This window comes from Miscanthus floridulus, chromosome 1 (genome assembly GCF_019320115.1).
Source record: "Miscanthus floridulus cultivar M001 chromosome 1, ASM1932011v1, whole genome shotgun sequence".
Classification (NCBI taxonomy): domain Eukaryota; kingdom Viridiplantae; phylum Streptophyta; class Magnoliopsida; order Poales; family Poaceae; genus Miscanthus; species Miscanthus floridulus.
The window spans coordinates 57,059,065-57,072,671 of NC_089580.1; the positions used below are offsets into that span (position 1 = coordinate 57,059,065).

At 41.6% G+C, this 13,607-nt stretch overlaps 1 protein-coding gene across 1 annotated transcript; it reads right to left on the bottom strand.

The window, feature by feature from the left end:
* Nucleotides 1-3,970: 3,970 nt before the first annotated feature.
* On the bottom strand, nt 3,971-12,650 carry LOC136524810 (uncharacterized). The gene is made up of 18 exons (XM_066518082.1): nt 11,945-12,650; nt 11,722-11,832; nt 11,558-11,614; nt 11,388-11,464; nt 11,199-11,298; nt 10,364-10,437; nt 9,823-9,923; nt 9,527-9,630; nt 9,117-9,170; nt 8,533-8,588; nt 8,342-8,380; nt 8,103-8,244; nt 7,413-7,597; nt 6,974-7,041; nt 6,474-6,546; nt 6,277-6,338; nt 4,782-6,063; nt 3,971-4,438 (listed from the first exon to the last, which is right to left on the bottom strand). The coding sequence occupies exons 1-18, from the start codon at nt 12,023-12,025 to the stop codon at nt 4,180-4,182; spliced, it is 2,925 nt and encodes a 974-aa protein (XP_066374179.1). The 5' UTR covers nt 12,026-12,650; the 3' UTR covers nt 3,971-4,179.
* Nucleotides 12,651-13,607: the final 957 nt, after the last annotated feature.

Genomic DNA, 13,607 nt, shown 5'->3' on the forward strand with positions numbered 1-13,607 from the left:
GGCTCCAATGTGTGCTAAGGAGGTGCAAAGATGAGAAAGAAGAAGAAAAGTGAGCTGCAATACATTAGACATTACTCCATTCATCCCAAAATAAGTGATGTTTTTAACTTTTAGACATCTTGTTTGATCGTTCGTCTTATTTAAAAATTTTATGTAAATTATAAAATAAATAAATCATTATTAAAGTATTTCTAATGATAAAATAAGTCATAACAAAATAGATAATATTTATACAAAATTTTAAATACGACGAATGGTCAAACAAGATATCTGAAATTAAAAAAAACAATATTTTTTGGGACAAAGGGAGTAGCTGCTAACTTAGAGCAGCTTCGGTTTGAGTGCTAAGGAGGTGCATAGATGAGAGAGAGATTACACTAGAAGAGGTGCAATCATGGAACCAAGGATGCTTGGATGGAGCATCCATGCTTTGCTTATAGAAAATAGTATTCAATCGTCAGTGGGTCCCTCCGTAGAAATTCTAGGTAAAACGTTGGAGCAGTTTGAGCTAAGCTAGCACCACATAATTTGGATATCCGATTTATCGCTAAAGTTGCCCTTAGAACCTCCTTGCATCTCTTACTTATTTCTTTTTTACCAAATGCCAAGGAAAATAAACAATAATATTCACGACCTCTCATTCTCTCCCCATCCACTATCCATGTGAAAAAAGTTAGGATATCACATATTTTACTATATACTGAGCCCACCTTAGCATGAACTAACATATTTTGTACATTGTAGCTCGTTTAACCCATGACATAGCTAGCTATAAACCTTGCTAAGAAATTATACACTGAAATTGTCCTAATGTATTGCACCTTCTTGCATTTCTTCTCTCTCGTCCTTGCATCTTCTTATCCACCGCGTTGGAGCTTCTCTTAGGGTTGTTTTACGGCAAGCGCGCTCCGGCGCCAAGAGCAACAAAATGGACTTAGCTCATATCTGCATATGCCCCGACAAACTAAACCATGTTCTTAGCGAGGTCACACTAACATAAGGTACTTAGTGCAGGAATGAAAACCTAACTACTACATCACACTAGATAAATTGTCACGCATGAACCTCAAGCACATAATAGTGTCAGGTTGTCGCTGTAATCCACTAATTCACATTGGAGCACCTACTAAGACCTTGTTTGGATATAGTCGGATTCACATCGATCAACATGTGTTGAGGTGGATTGGAGTTAAAACTTGAACTAAATTCCAAATGCCAAGGAAAATAATCAATAATATTCACGACCACTCATTCTCTCCATCCACTGTCCATTTGAAAAAAAGTTATGATTTCACATATATTACTATACACTGAGCCCACTGTCGATGCGGGACCCATAGGATACCCCGCAAAGGACAGAGAAGATCTAGTCTAACTAGGATTCTTCCCCTGTAATCTTAGTAGTATAACTATTAAGCAATCCTACTAGGATATCTCATTATAAACCGACTAGGACTCTGGCCTCCTGACTATATAAAGGAGGGCAGGGCTCCTAAGACAGGGAGAACAATTGGTACAACACAACACATTACAATCAATCCAACGCAAAGGCTAAGGCCGACTGGACGTAAGGTTATTACTCGATCTACGATCGAGGGCCTGAACCAGGATAAATCGACTGTGTCTTGCGTTAACCATCGTGTTCGGCATACGCCGAAGCCCGAACATACTGCCCCGGGTACCCCCGTGGCAGGCTATCGGTGATAAAACATCGACACCCACCTTAGCATGAACTAACATATTTTGTACATTGTAGCTCGTTTAACCCGTGACATAGCTAGCTATAAACCTTGCTAAGAAATTATACACTGAAATTGTCCTAATGCATTGCACCTTCTTGCATTTCTTCTCTCTCCTTGCATCTTAGCCACCACGTTGGAGCTTCTCTTAGGTTTCTAGTGGTGCTACGGCAAGCTCCGGCGCCAAGAGCAACAAAATGGACTTAGCAATGTATTGCACCTTCTTGCATTTCTTCTCTCTCCTCCTTGCATCTTCTTAGCCACCAGTCCACCACATTGGAGCTTCAATTCTCTTAGGTTTCTAGCGGTGCTACGGCAAGCTCCGGCGCCAAGAGCAAACAAAATGGACTTAGCTCATATATATGCATATGCCCCCAACAAACTAAACCATGTTCTTAGCGAGGTCACACTAGCATGAGGTACTTAAGTGCAGAAATGAAAACCTAACTACAAGATCACACTAGATAAATCCAATCCAAGTTGTCACACATGAACCTCTCACATAATAGTGTCAGGTGGTTGCTGTAATCCACTAATTCACATTGGAGCACCTACTAAGGCTTTGTTTGAATGTAGTGGATTCGCATCAATCTACATGTGTTGAAATGAATAGGAGTGAAAATTCAACCCCAAACCCACCCAACCCATGTTGTTGACACTCAAATTGGGCCTAGGCCAATTTTAAGAGGCCCATGATTAGCTTTGGCCCAATGAAAAAACTCTATAAAACGACATAATAATAATACCACATTAGTTTTCCAATGGAATAAGATCACCCCGACTTCCTATAAAATAGAGGGTACATGGCCGATTGATGTATCCAACAATTCAATCGTCTTTTTACATCTACAACTCTTTTATGTCCTCTTCCAACCCTATAGTGATGTTCATTACTTGATCCGACGACCTAGGATGGCGCCCTAGGCTTGCCGGCCGACCTAGGGTAACCAGTGACATCCTTGTCCCCATGGTTCCCTCCCGGCCGAGAGCTTCGACGGTTCCTTTGCTAGTTTGCTCGAAAATCTTTATCACACAAGCCCGATTGGTTACCATTTGCTAGTTTACATGAAAACTAGTCGTTCTTCGCCTCGTAAGTGCGATACCTATCCTTCGGTGGTTTGTTCATAAACCTCTGCGTTCTTCACCACATAAGTGTGATCTTCGCCGCGTTCTTCGGTCCATGGGGACCCGGGCGATTTGGTCCTAGCTGGTGTGTGACCGATTATCACGTCAACACTTGTGAATTGAAATGAATACAACAACAAACTTATTTCCTTGGATCACTAGGAGTCCCCATTGTCCACTCTGGATTGGCGAGTCTCAAAAAACCAACCATAAATCAACTTAAAGCGTCCTCCAACAAAACTCCTTCAGTGAGATCACTACCGGACTGACCATCTGGTTGCTCGCAAACACCAAAAGCCATAAACCCTATCTCTTACTTAAACTAATCCCAAGCCAAAAACCAAAGAGATGCACACAAAATCATTGTTCCAACTACATAAATATGCCTAGAAGAGCAGGTAGTCATTGGAATAAATTCTACATGCGCAGTGATGATCACCAGATCAGCCGCTGGTACACATCGTTTCAGTTTTACTTCAAGTCAAAATTTTAAGCTTATAGAAAATATATTAATATCATCTATATAACTAAATAAATGTAGCATCACGATCATGAATATATTTCATGATGGTTTTAGTAAAACTATATAATATATTGTACTCCCTCTGTCCTAGATTATAAGTCTTTTGGTTTCTCTATCATTTTAGCTTTTCTAGATCAGCTAATTGAAATTAAAAAAAGGGGGTAAAAGATCAGCTAATTGAAGATGCTTGCAAAGATACGGAAATCAAATATCATATTTAACATATGGGGGAGGAACAAACGACTTTCAGAACCAACCATATATGTCGAGTTCGGTAGCTTTTAAAGAACGAAGAAATGGGAGAACCTAAAATTATTAGATGAGGCTCTAGACAACCAGAAATAGCAACACTACCTTTCAGGAAAAGCAACAATCCATGATCTTATAGTGAACAAACATCGACGTGCAGAACGTATACTCAGCAGCCAACAGAAATATAGAAATGAGCCATATCCAAATGACTTCATAAAACGTTAGAAAGTGATTGGTGTTATGGTGTATGAGACACCAGCATCCCAGTTCTTTGATTTCTAGCTCTCTTCATGTGAAATGTGGTTACTTTGGCAGCGCAAAACTCTCAGAGTGAAAAAAAACAAAGACTATGTGATTACAGTTTGCTGTACAATTATACAACATGAACTCTTTTGAGTCGCGAGTTTTGTGGTGGTTTGGATATGCCCTCTGATTCAAGAGACGAACTCCTGAACCCCACTGGGCCTTGAAAAGAGCAAGGAGAAACCGAAAAGCCGAAAAGATTGGTAAGTTGCTCAGCAGCTGCATGTTACCTTTGGATCAGCATTCACAATTAAAGGCAGAGCTAGGGAAACATCTATTGTCGGGTGCTATCTTTCTAATGCTTATCTCGCTAATTGCTCGGGCCATGTGAGGGGATATATGTATTCGGTCCATTAGGTTAACTTTGGGGGCCTCAAGAATAGCCTTTGGAGGAGAAACTGCATATTGGATTGCCCAAATGGCAAGAGGCCGCATGTACACGAGGGATCTATAATGCCCATCTGTGGTCCATCCTTCTGGTGTTTGGAACCAATACCTGCAGCACCGCGGTAAACCCATGTTATAGATCTCATTGATGAACATGACTCAACAAACACTACTCAAAACTTCATTTGATTAGAGACACTTTGGCATGCGTTACCCGAAAAAAGTAAAAGTAGACTGCCCTAGACAGATTTGGGAATGACATACAATAAGCAGCACTAGAAGCATCTGATTCCTCGGTTTCTAATGGAATATAATAGAAGCAACCAAAAAGAAAAGATAACAAATGCACTGCTAAGTTAATATGAAATAAGAAATGCACTGCAAAGCTAATGTGAAAAGCTGCATCACTGCAAAATCTGAAATTGCTCAACAATGTATGAGACAGGGCATACCCATATCCTTCTTCTGACCATCCGGCAATAAAAATTCCTTCTGCGGTTGTAAAGCCTTGATGCTCCATTCCATGGAGCAGCATATTTGCAGCAACAGCATATGTAACACCAGTCCAGATTTCACGAGATTGCATACATGTCTCATCCACCTTTCCCTTTGGAGTCATACCATTTACAGCTCCCATCCGTCCTCCTTTAACCTTCATCACATTGAATTCAAATATTTTCTGCAGAGCAGTTCTTATCTTGTGCTCGTCGAAGAGCGGGGGCAAGCCTGACGAGGCAGTATACCACTGTCCTGCCAGCTGATCAGCCTGAATGGATCTACTGTTGCTACTTGTGCCGCTGTCATAATTGAAATATGACCCATTCCATAACTTTGCCTCATATACTGCTTTGGCTTTTATGAACTTGAGCTTGTACTTTTCAGCAAAGTGCCGATCCCCAAGACGATGAGCCATTGTAGCTGCAGCTTGAAGTGCAGCAAGCCATAGACAACCACAGTAAGCACTGATTCCGTGAACAGTCCAAGCATCATAGGTTTGATCAGGAAATCCATCATTCTCAATGAGACCATCACCATCACGGTCAAATTGATCCATATAGTCCATAGCAGCACAGACTGCAGGCCAAACATCTCGACCGAATTGCATATCACCTGTAGCAGCGAAGTCTCTGTATATCTGGAGCACAAATTTGGGGTTCAAATCTTTCCATTTGCTTGTATCGTGTATGTTATATGCATTCATTTCATGCCACGGATCATGCGTTCCAAGGTCATGAGGCACAGCACCTTTAACCTTGCGGATTCCTGATGTACCATCAGCCAAAAATTTTACTTTGCGTCGATCTTCATACAGCACAGCATTGGCAAAATCACGTTGGATACTCAACTCTATTTTTGGGAACAAATCAAGGAGAGCAAAAGATGCATAGAAATGCACATCATATGTGTTCCACATGATGTATTCCACTCCTTCTAGATACAAAAACTTGCCAACATGTTCAGGGCCATCCTTTGAAATCAAGTAAGGAATTGGCACTTCTGACTTGAGTCCATTGATTTGTTCTTGCATTTGTGACCCATGAACTGCTGCAAACTTTGATACACTGTGATCATCACCATTAGTCATGTAACTACCATGAGGTACTTGCTCCACTGTCAGGTTGACATGGCTATCTTTAACAGATCCCTGCTTGGTGTCTTTAGTACCCCTCTTTGAGGATTTCTGCTGATTAGAACCAGGACTGTTTTTCTCATCGATTGCTGGGGGTTGACCATCTACATGATCAGAAGGAAAAATATAAGGTTCCTTGCACTCAAAAGGAAAAGGAGTAGACATTATAAGCTAAAAGAAACTCAGATGATGACAACTTTAGATTGTAGAACAGAAGTAATTATACCAAAAGTAAGAAGAAACTATCCCCATGACATTCAAAAGTAATGAGACGAGTGGTGATGTGAACAAGCAACCATAAGAAAGTCACAGCATACCTGTCCAAACGGTCCCCCCAGCTGCCAGAAAGTAAAGCTCATTAAAAAGAGTGAACTTATACCTGCAAGCATTTTGACACCCAAACATTCTACAGTTAAATTTCATTTTCTTCTCTACAGAGGAAGATGTGGACTAGTAAATTTCTTGAGGGGCAACAACAAACTTAATATAGGAGCAATAGCGGTAGAGTATATACCATTCTGGAAGTCTTTCATCCTTGAGTATGGGGTTTTGCCACTTCTCGATTTCTTCTTCCCAAAGTTTATATTCTGAAAACAAGGAAAAAGAATCCAGGAGCATAGGTCAGAATGTAGAAGACTGAAAAGTAAACTAAATCAGTAACTCAAGGGCCAATGTTGCACATCTCCCAGTAATATCACTACAATCTTGTTTTCAACATATGACTGTATTTGGAGGTAAAATACTCCATCCAATCTAAAAGATGATTATTGTAACATGCGGAAGTGTTTTTTATAGTCCTAGCAAATATTGTAACACAAGATGCACCTTAAAGTTAAATAGGTTGTACTGTTTCCTTATCACTTTTAGCCTTCTGTTTTCTTTTAGGCTTCACAGCTTGGTTTGAATCTTTTCATTTATATATATAATTATCACATCACAGTAGGGCTCTCCCCTAGTGCATTTACCTAAAAAAACAGATTAAGAAGTCAAGAAACTGACAAAAGAAAAACATACTTGTTAAGGCATCATGTACCAAATTAACAGCTGATTTCTCAGAAGTTCCATAGAATTGGGTGTACCTCCTGCAACATGAAATCACACTTATGAATTATCCCATTACAGTTAGAATACACTACAATGCACATTAACGTAACTAATTACAACTTTTCAAGAACTTCCGAACGCCAAATATTCAGTTGTGCAAACCCAGAGAAGGCTGAAACAAAAAAGAAACTATTGTACTGAGGACATTCTGATATGGCCAGTACTTAAGTGTGCCTAAGTCATGTGTGTAATGTGATAGGCAACTAAATTGAGACACACACATCATTGCTCCTATGAGACATAGTATTTTATAAGTTGGATTTGCATCGAAACAAGTCTTGTATCAATAAATACAGATGTAAACAGAATCAAAAGGTGTCGTCTATATTGACAACAAGGGGACACTAACCTGTTATATGTGCATCCCTTTTGAAACTTTACTTTAGGTGAGGACCAAGCCAGAGCAAAAGCAACAGTACATCTACCATGTGGCTCTACCCAAGTTGAGGCTGAGACAGCTGCACAGAGTTTCTGTCCTGGAGAAGAAGACATACTGGAACCAGCACTGAAATTTTCCCGATCGAAGTGACCATTCTGAATGTTAAATAAAACAATTAGGCCCCGTTTGGATCCTTAGAATTGAATTCATTTTAATAATTATAATTTAGGCACAGATTAATTAAGCTAATATGTTTGTATATGCAATATATTTTTATATTATTGGTAGCCATACAAGGGAGATACTTATATGTTGCATTTCTACTGTAGAGAAGTGAGTTGAAGAGTATGCTATAAGTTGCAGAGTAGAAATATAGCATGGTGATCTATAGAATCAATTTCCATCTCCCACCCTATGAATTTGAGATAGGCTTATTTGTGAGCTTGGAAAAGTTGTAGAATGTTAAATTCCAAGCCAAATAGCCTAATCCATTAAGTAAATTTCAATTCCTTCAAAATCAAGGGATCCAAAGGCCCCTTAAAGAATCAAAATGGGAGCATGATAAGAAAGATAGGACTATTATACCTAAGAGAATGTCATAGAACAGCCGGTATGAAAAATCATATAAACCAAATGTTCAGACAAGGTTGAAGTAATTACCTGTAGCATGGTGTTCCACATTTCCTTTGCGGAAACATGGTTTTCTCCAGAAAGGTCAAACACTGGCAAGACTGTCACATTCACATTCTGAGTTTCGCAGGCAGCAACAGCAAAAGTGACAGGTGGGTTATCCTTAGCTGTTCTGCAAAAATAACAGCTTGTCAGCCTCTATAACATATCATAAAAAAGATTCACTAATTTGCAATCATCAACTCGAAGAGGAGACAATCAAAACTTGCTTGTGATGCAGAAGCACTCCTGATACGCCATCTTCCGCACTGCCCATATTAGATCAAACTATGAGTACAAACAACAACAACAACAAAGCCTTTTAGTCCCAAGCAAGTTGGGGTAGGCTAAAAAGAACGAACAAGTTGGGGTAGGCTAAAAAGAACGAACAAGTATAGGTTATATCTACTGATCTACTTACATGAAGGGCTCATTGTAGTGGCCTCCTGAATTATGCGAAAAGCCTCCAATAGAATTCTGTCATTAAGAAAATATCACTAAAGGACACTTTGAGTGAATAATAATTTAATGCACAGTGGGATTTGACTTCTGTAATATTTCAAACCTAGATAGTACTCCCTCCGTTCCAATTTATAGGTCGTTTTGGCATTTCTAGATACACAACTTTTATTATGTATCTAGACATCGCATATGTAGGTTCATAGCAAAAGCTATGCACCTGGAAAAGCCAAATAGACCTACAATTTGGGACAGAGTGTGGTATCTAATACCTTTTTGCAACATAGGGTATCCTGAATTGAGCATAAAGCAATGGCGATAATGAACCTCAAACTTTAGAATGGATCATAAGGGTGATAATCCCTAATGATCATTGATGAGCTGAGATTTTAACACTGGGTAAATAGATATACCCTATGCACTTCATCATGGTAGTAAAACCGAAATAGCTTAACACAAATTTTGCATCAGATAGTGCACAAAATAATTAAAAAAAACATAAATATACAGCACAATTAAAAAAAAAAACTTTAGATTTGTACTTACCGCCCATGTCATTAACAGGCTTACTTTTGCACGGTCTCTCCCAGTGTTTACTAGCTGTAATGAACAACCAAATAGAAAGGCTGTCAGGTAACTTACTGGAACAAAAGGATATTTTAATTAATATCAAAAGCATCTAAAACAAACAGAAAAATTCAATCGGCAGATAGACGACAATTATTTCATATTCCACTAGTTCTAAAATATCCAAAAAGGTTTTACACTAAGATGATATTTCAGCTGCTTGCTGACTCGCCATATGTGATCTCCATTTTAAAGGAAATATCTTGCATAAAGATGGCGCAGTAGGCTTTTCAACACGTCTTGCTAGGAAATAGGAAACAGGAAGGTACAAAATGTAGACCTGCAACAATTTTCAGCTTAGCATAAAAGGAACTCCATTAGCCACTTACAGTATACACAAACACAGATGTTGGAAGGCTGCTATCCTTGTAATCATGAGGAATGAAAGGTGATATTTGACGACATGAGATTTTAAGGTCTGGATCTGGTTCACCTGCAACAAATTATTAAGAAAAAACTTAAGAAGGGTCGAAAACACTGTGCTATCAACACATAGCCACCTTATTGAATTACAGTGCCCTATTAAAAACAACAAAATCTCTTGGTAGGCACAATTTCAAAAAAAAAAAATCCTTGTGTAGGTTGCAAATTTAAGCAATGTTACCATAGATCTACAATGGCATACCATCATAAACAGTCCATGCCCGAGGGAACAATGCATGATAGGTCGAGTGTTGACCACTCAAATTCCAGTCCCATGAAGAAATTCCAGAGTCACTATTTTTCCTGAAAATCACATAAAACATCAATTAAGGTACCTCTACGGAAGAGATAGCATGAAAAGCACAAAATCTGACCAAGTTGTTAATCTGATCAGCATGTCTTGTCGCACCAATACAGTACCTTACTTGAGCCAAAACTAAATACCATAATTGCAATATCTATATTATCATTTAGAACCTAGAGGGAGTATATTGACCTTCAATCGCCAAGTTGGCATAACCATAACACAATTTATGGATACAGGATGAAAGTTTTTCGGTATATATAGATTTCAAGAGGTAAATATGGAAATAGAGATACAGGCAAATTGGGAAGGATAGGCACAAGGACATAAAGTAAACAGTAGCTTGTACTTGGGCGAATATTTCTGTGCATGATTTTAACATGATAATCTGCTCATAAGATGGCAAGTTTTAAGCACACAGAACAGGATGGTGACTTACTTCAGACCTTCATGATGTCCAGGAGCCAAAACTGATGAGTATTTCTTATTCCCCCCATCTCGAGATACAAATATCTGGAAAAACAGTATATTTAACTGTTCATGCATTGAACCTTAATGTGAAAAATTAATACTTATAGTAACACTAAGGCCAAAATATAGAAAAATTTTGCAGCACTAGGTGTAAAATTGTAATCTACCTGAAATATAGCACAATCAATCATATGATCTTAATTAAGTGTGTAGAGAAATTGGAATAGGTACGTCTAGAGTTATTGTGCCTACTAAAGAAACGAAATGCATTATCAAAGAATGAAGGTAGGTACGTGGATCGTGGAAGGAGCATGACTTAAAGTTACTATGCCTACTAAAGAAATGAAATGCGTTATCAAAGGTATGCATAGCAAAAGGTCAAGAAGCGTAGCTAGACAAAAAATGCCCCCAGCAACCATAGTTCATATATCAGTGAAAAAAGAAAGTGTCACCAGCCCACCATCAAGTGCCAACTGTGAAGATTAAGCAACCTTCCCACACATCATAACTTTGGTTGCATGCAACCATTGAGAAAAGGCAGTGTTATGCCAGCTTAGCAAAGAAATATATTCTTACCTCGCTCCCAAAAAATGCAGTGCTCACATACTATTCAAATATGATAACCCATTTGCGAGTGGAACTTAAAACGTGTTTGTTTAATCAACTTTGAGCATCTATGGTACTCAAAGGGACATATCTTCATACACATCAAGATTCAAGAGTACAGAAAGCATTGCACACATATATCATACAGCAATCCGAAGTCTAATAGCAAGCAACAGCAAGATAAGATAGAAGCATACAGAGAACTGGTTCTCCATGACTGGCGAACTCTCACACAGACCAGGTATGATGTGCCAATTCTTGAACTCTCCCCTGAAACCTCTAGAAATGCTACCGCTCCTGCAAAACCAATCTGCTGATATCAAGGCAAAGTTCTCCAGAATGCACCGATGTATGAAGTTCAGATAAGCAATGGCATTAGCACACACCCCATCCCACCAAGTGGCACACCCTGGGAAGCTGACGGTTTACAGCGCTCTTTTGTGAATGGATCGATCGGAGCTTTCTGCAAGCACAACAACAGATCACCTCCTGTCAGCACAGTTTTTGGATCCATTCGTGTTTTGACGAAATCATGCATAGGAACAGCTGATGTCACCCGTCCATGTGACGCCTCCTCCCGAACATACGACCAGAGTCTCAGGCCAAGGCTCATCTGAAATTGCGGGAGCAGAACTTAGCAGGTAGCACCAACAACTTTGAACTAGAGGAACGAACAGAAAGCACACGTCCTAAAACACCCAATCCGTGAGGCGTCCATACCATCCTCATTGCCTCCATGAAGGTGACACTGAACTCCTTGAGAATGTTAGCGTGGCTGTTGAGCCGCCTCCGCCAAGCCTGCTCCGGCGGCGCCCCGCCATCGAAATCCAGCTGCAGCGAAGTAAGTTCCCAACGCCCGAAGCGTCACATCAGACCATCAGCAAACAAAACGAATTCGCGAGCGAGCGACGCAGACGCAGGAGCCAAAAGTGGGCTGGCTCACCAGCTGCAGCGCGGTCCGGCCGACGTACTCCTCCGCCGGCCACGAGTTCTTCCGGTAGTGGAAGATGTGGCCGCTCACCATCGTGCCCGCTCGCCTCGAAATACTACTTGCCGCTTCTCACTCCACCCGCGTCCCGTCCGCGGTCACTGCCGCAGCCCCACCGACGCGATCCTGCCCGCGCCGCGCGCCGCCGATCGGGGGTGCGCGCCCCCTGGGTTCCGCCGGCCAATCCAGAAGATTCGAGGGCCGGACGCCCTCCTCATGCGCATCCCCCGCGGCGACCGGGATCCCCGGCGGCACCCCTCCTCATCGGCCCGCGCGCACCCGCAGATCGATTCGGCCGGCGCCCTCGGGATCGGCTGGTCGCTTCCGCCGCGGCCGCGCGCGGGAGCGACGAGGCGGCGGGCCGGCTGGATTGGACCGAATCCAACCGGTTAGTATCGCTCTCCCTGCTCCTCCTCTTCTACTTTTTCCTCTTCGCGGGCTGTCGCCCCGCTGGTGCGCTGTGGAGTCGTTCTCGACGAGCGGAGAAGGTGCGAGGAAGTCGACGGCGCATGCACTGGTGCCCCGGAGGGTGGAGGGCTGCGCTTCTGGAAGGAGAAGAAGAAAGTAGTTACAGCCTGCCTACCGGCCACGCGCGTATGAATGGGTGGGGGGTACTGCTAGTACTAGCAGCCCGTTGGGTGGCGGTGCCAATTCGTGAGTTGGGGCGGGCGGTTTACTAACGTCCTCTCCTCATTTTTGGACGGCAGTTCGTGGTCTTCGCGTCAGAATCCAACGAGTTCAGGTGGATTTTTGTGGGCGGAAGACGGATGGGCGGAACCGCGGATGTGTCCGGCCAGAGTTATCGAAAGACGCGTAACGGGAACCGAACGAAACCTGTAACGCTACACTTTTCAGCAGCTTATTGGCCTCGTTCGGCTTACCCCATATTCGGCTTGTTCGGCTTGTTTTTTCAGCCAGAACAGTATTTTTCTCTCACAACAATTCAGCCAGAACAGTGTTTTTCAGCCAGTTTCAGTCAAGATTCAGACCAGCGAACGGGGCCATTCTAGCTACGTTTATTTTTTCCTCCTCTCATCTATACTAAAAAAAACAGAAGCTGAATTAGACCAGCTTATTTTGACCGTTGCTTTTACTCTATTTGTGCAGCTTATCTGAGAAGCGCTTGCCAGATAAGCTATACCAAACAGGGCCCTAGACTGGAATCGGTGCTGAATGCTACGCATACTAATAACGGATCGGAATCTCCGATTTGCCTTTCGAGACGAGAGGAATGGAACAAATTCGTGTGGTGCGGATCACTTTTGCTAAGGGACCGACCGTATCGGGTCCCGGACTCACGGTGCGTAATCACGTTGATCGAGTTAATTAATCTACCATATCAATCGAACTATTTCAACGGTACTTTCCAGCGAACAAACATTGTTTTCTCTCACAATAAATCAATATAAGCCAAATTTCATCGAAAAAGAGTTAGTTAATCTACTGGTCTCTAATGTGGAGATACCACTAAAAATCTGTGTCGAAAATATCTTTCTGGTTGAGGAGTAATTTAGCTTGAGAACAGAACTCAAACCGAACGCCCTTATCCCATAATAGAGAGAGGAGGATGAGCGGTCCTCGGTTCCTGGGCGACCGTAAGGGCGAGCGAACCCTGGTG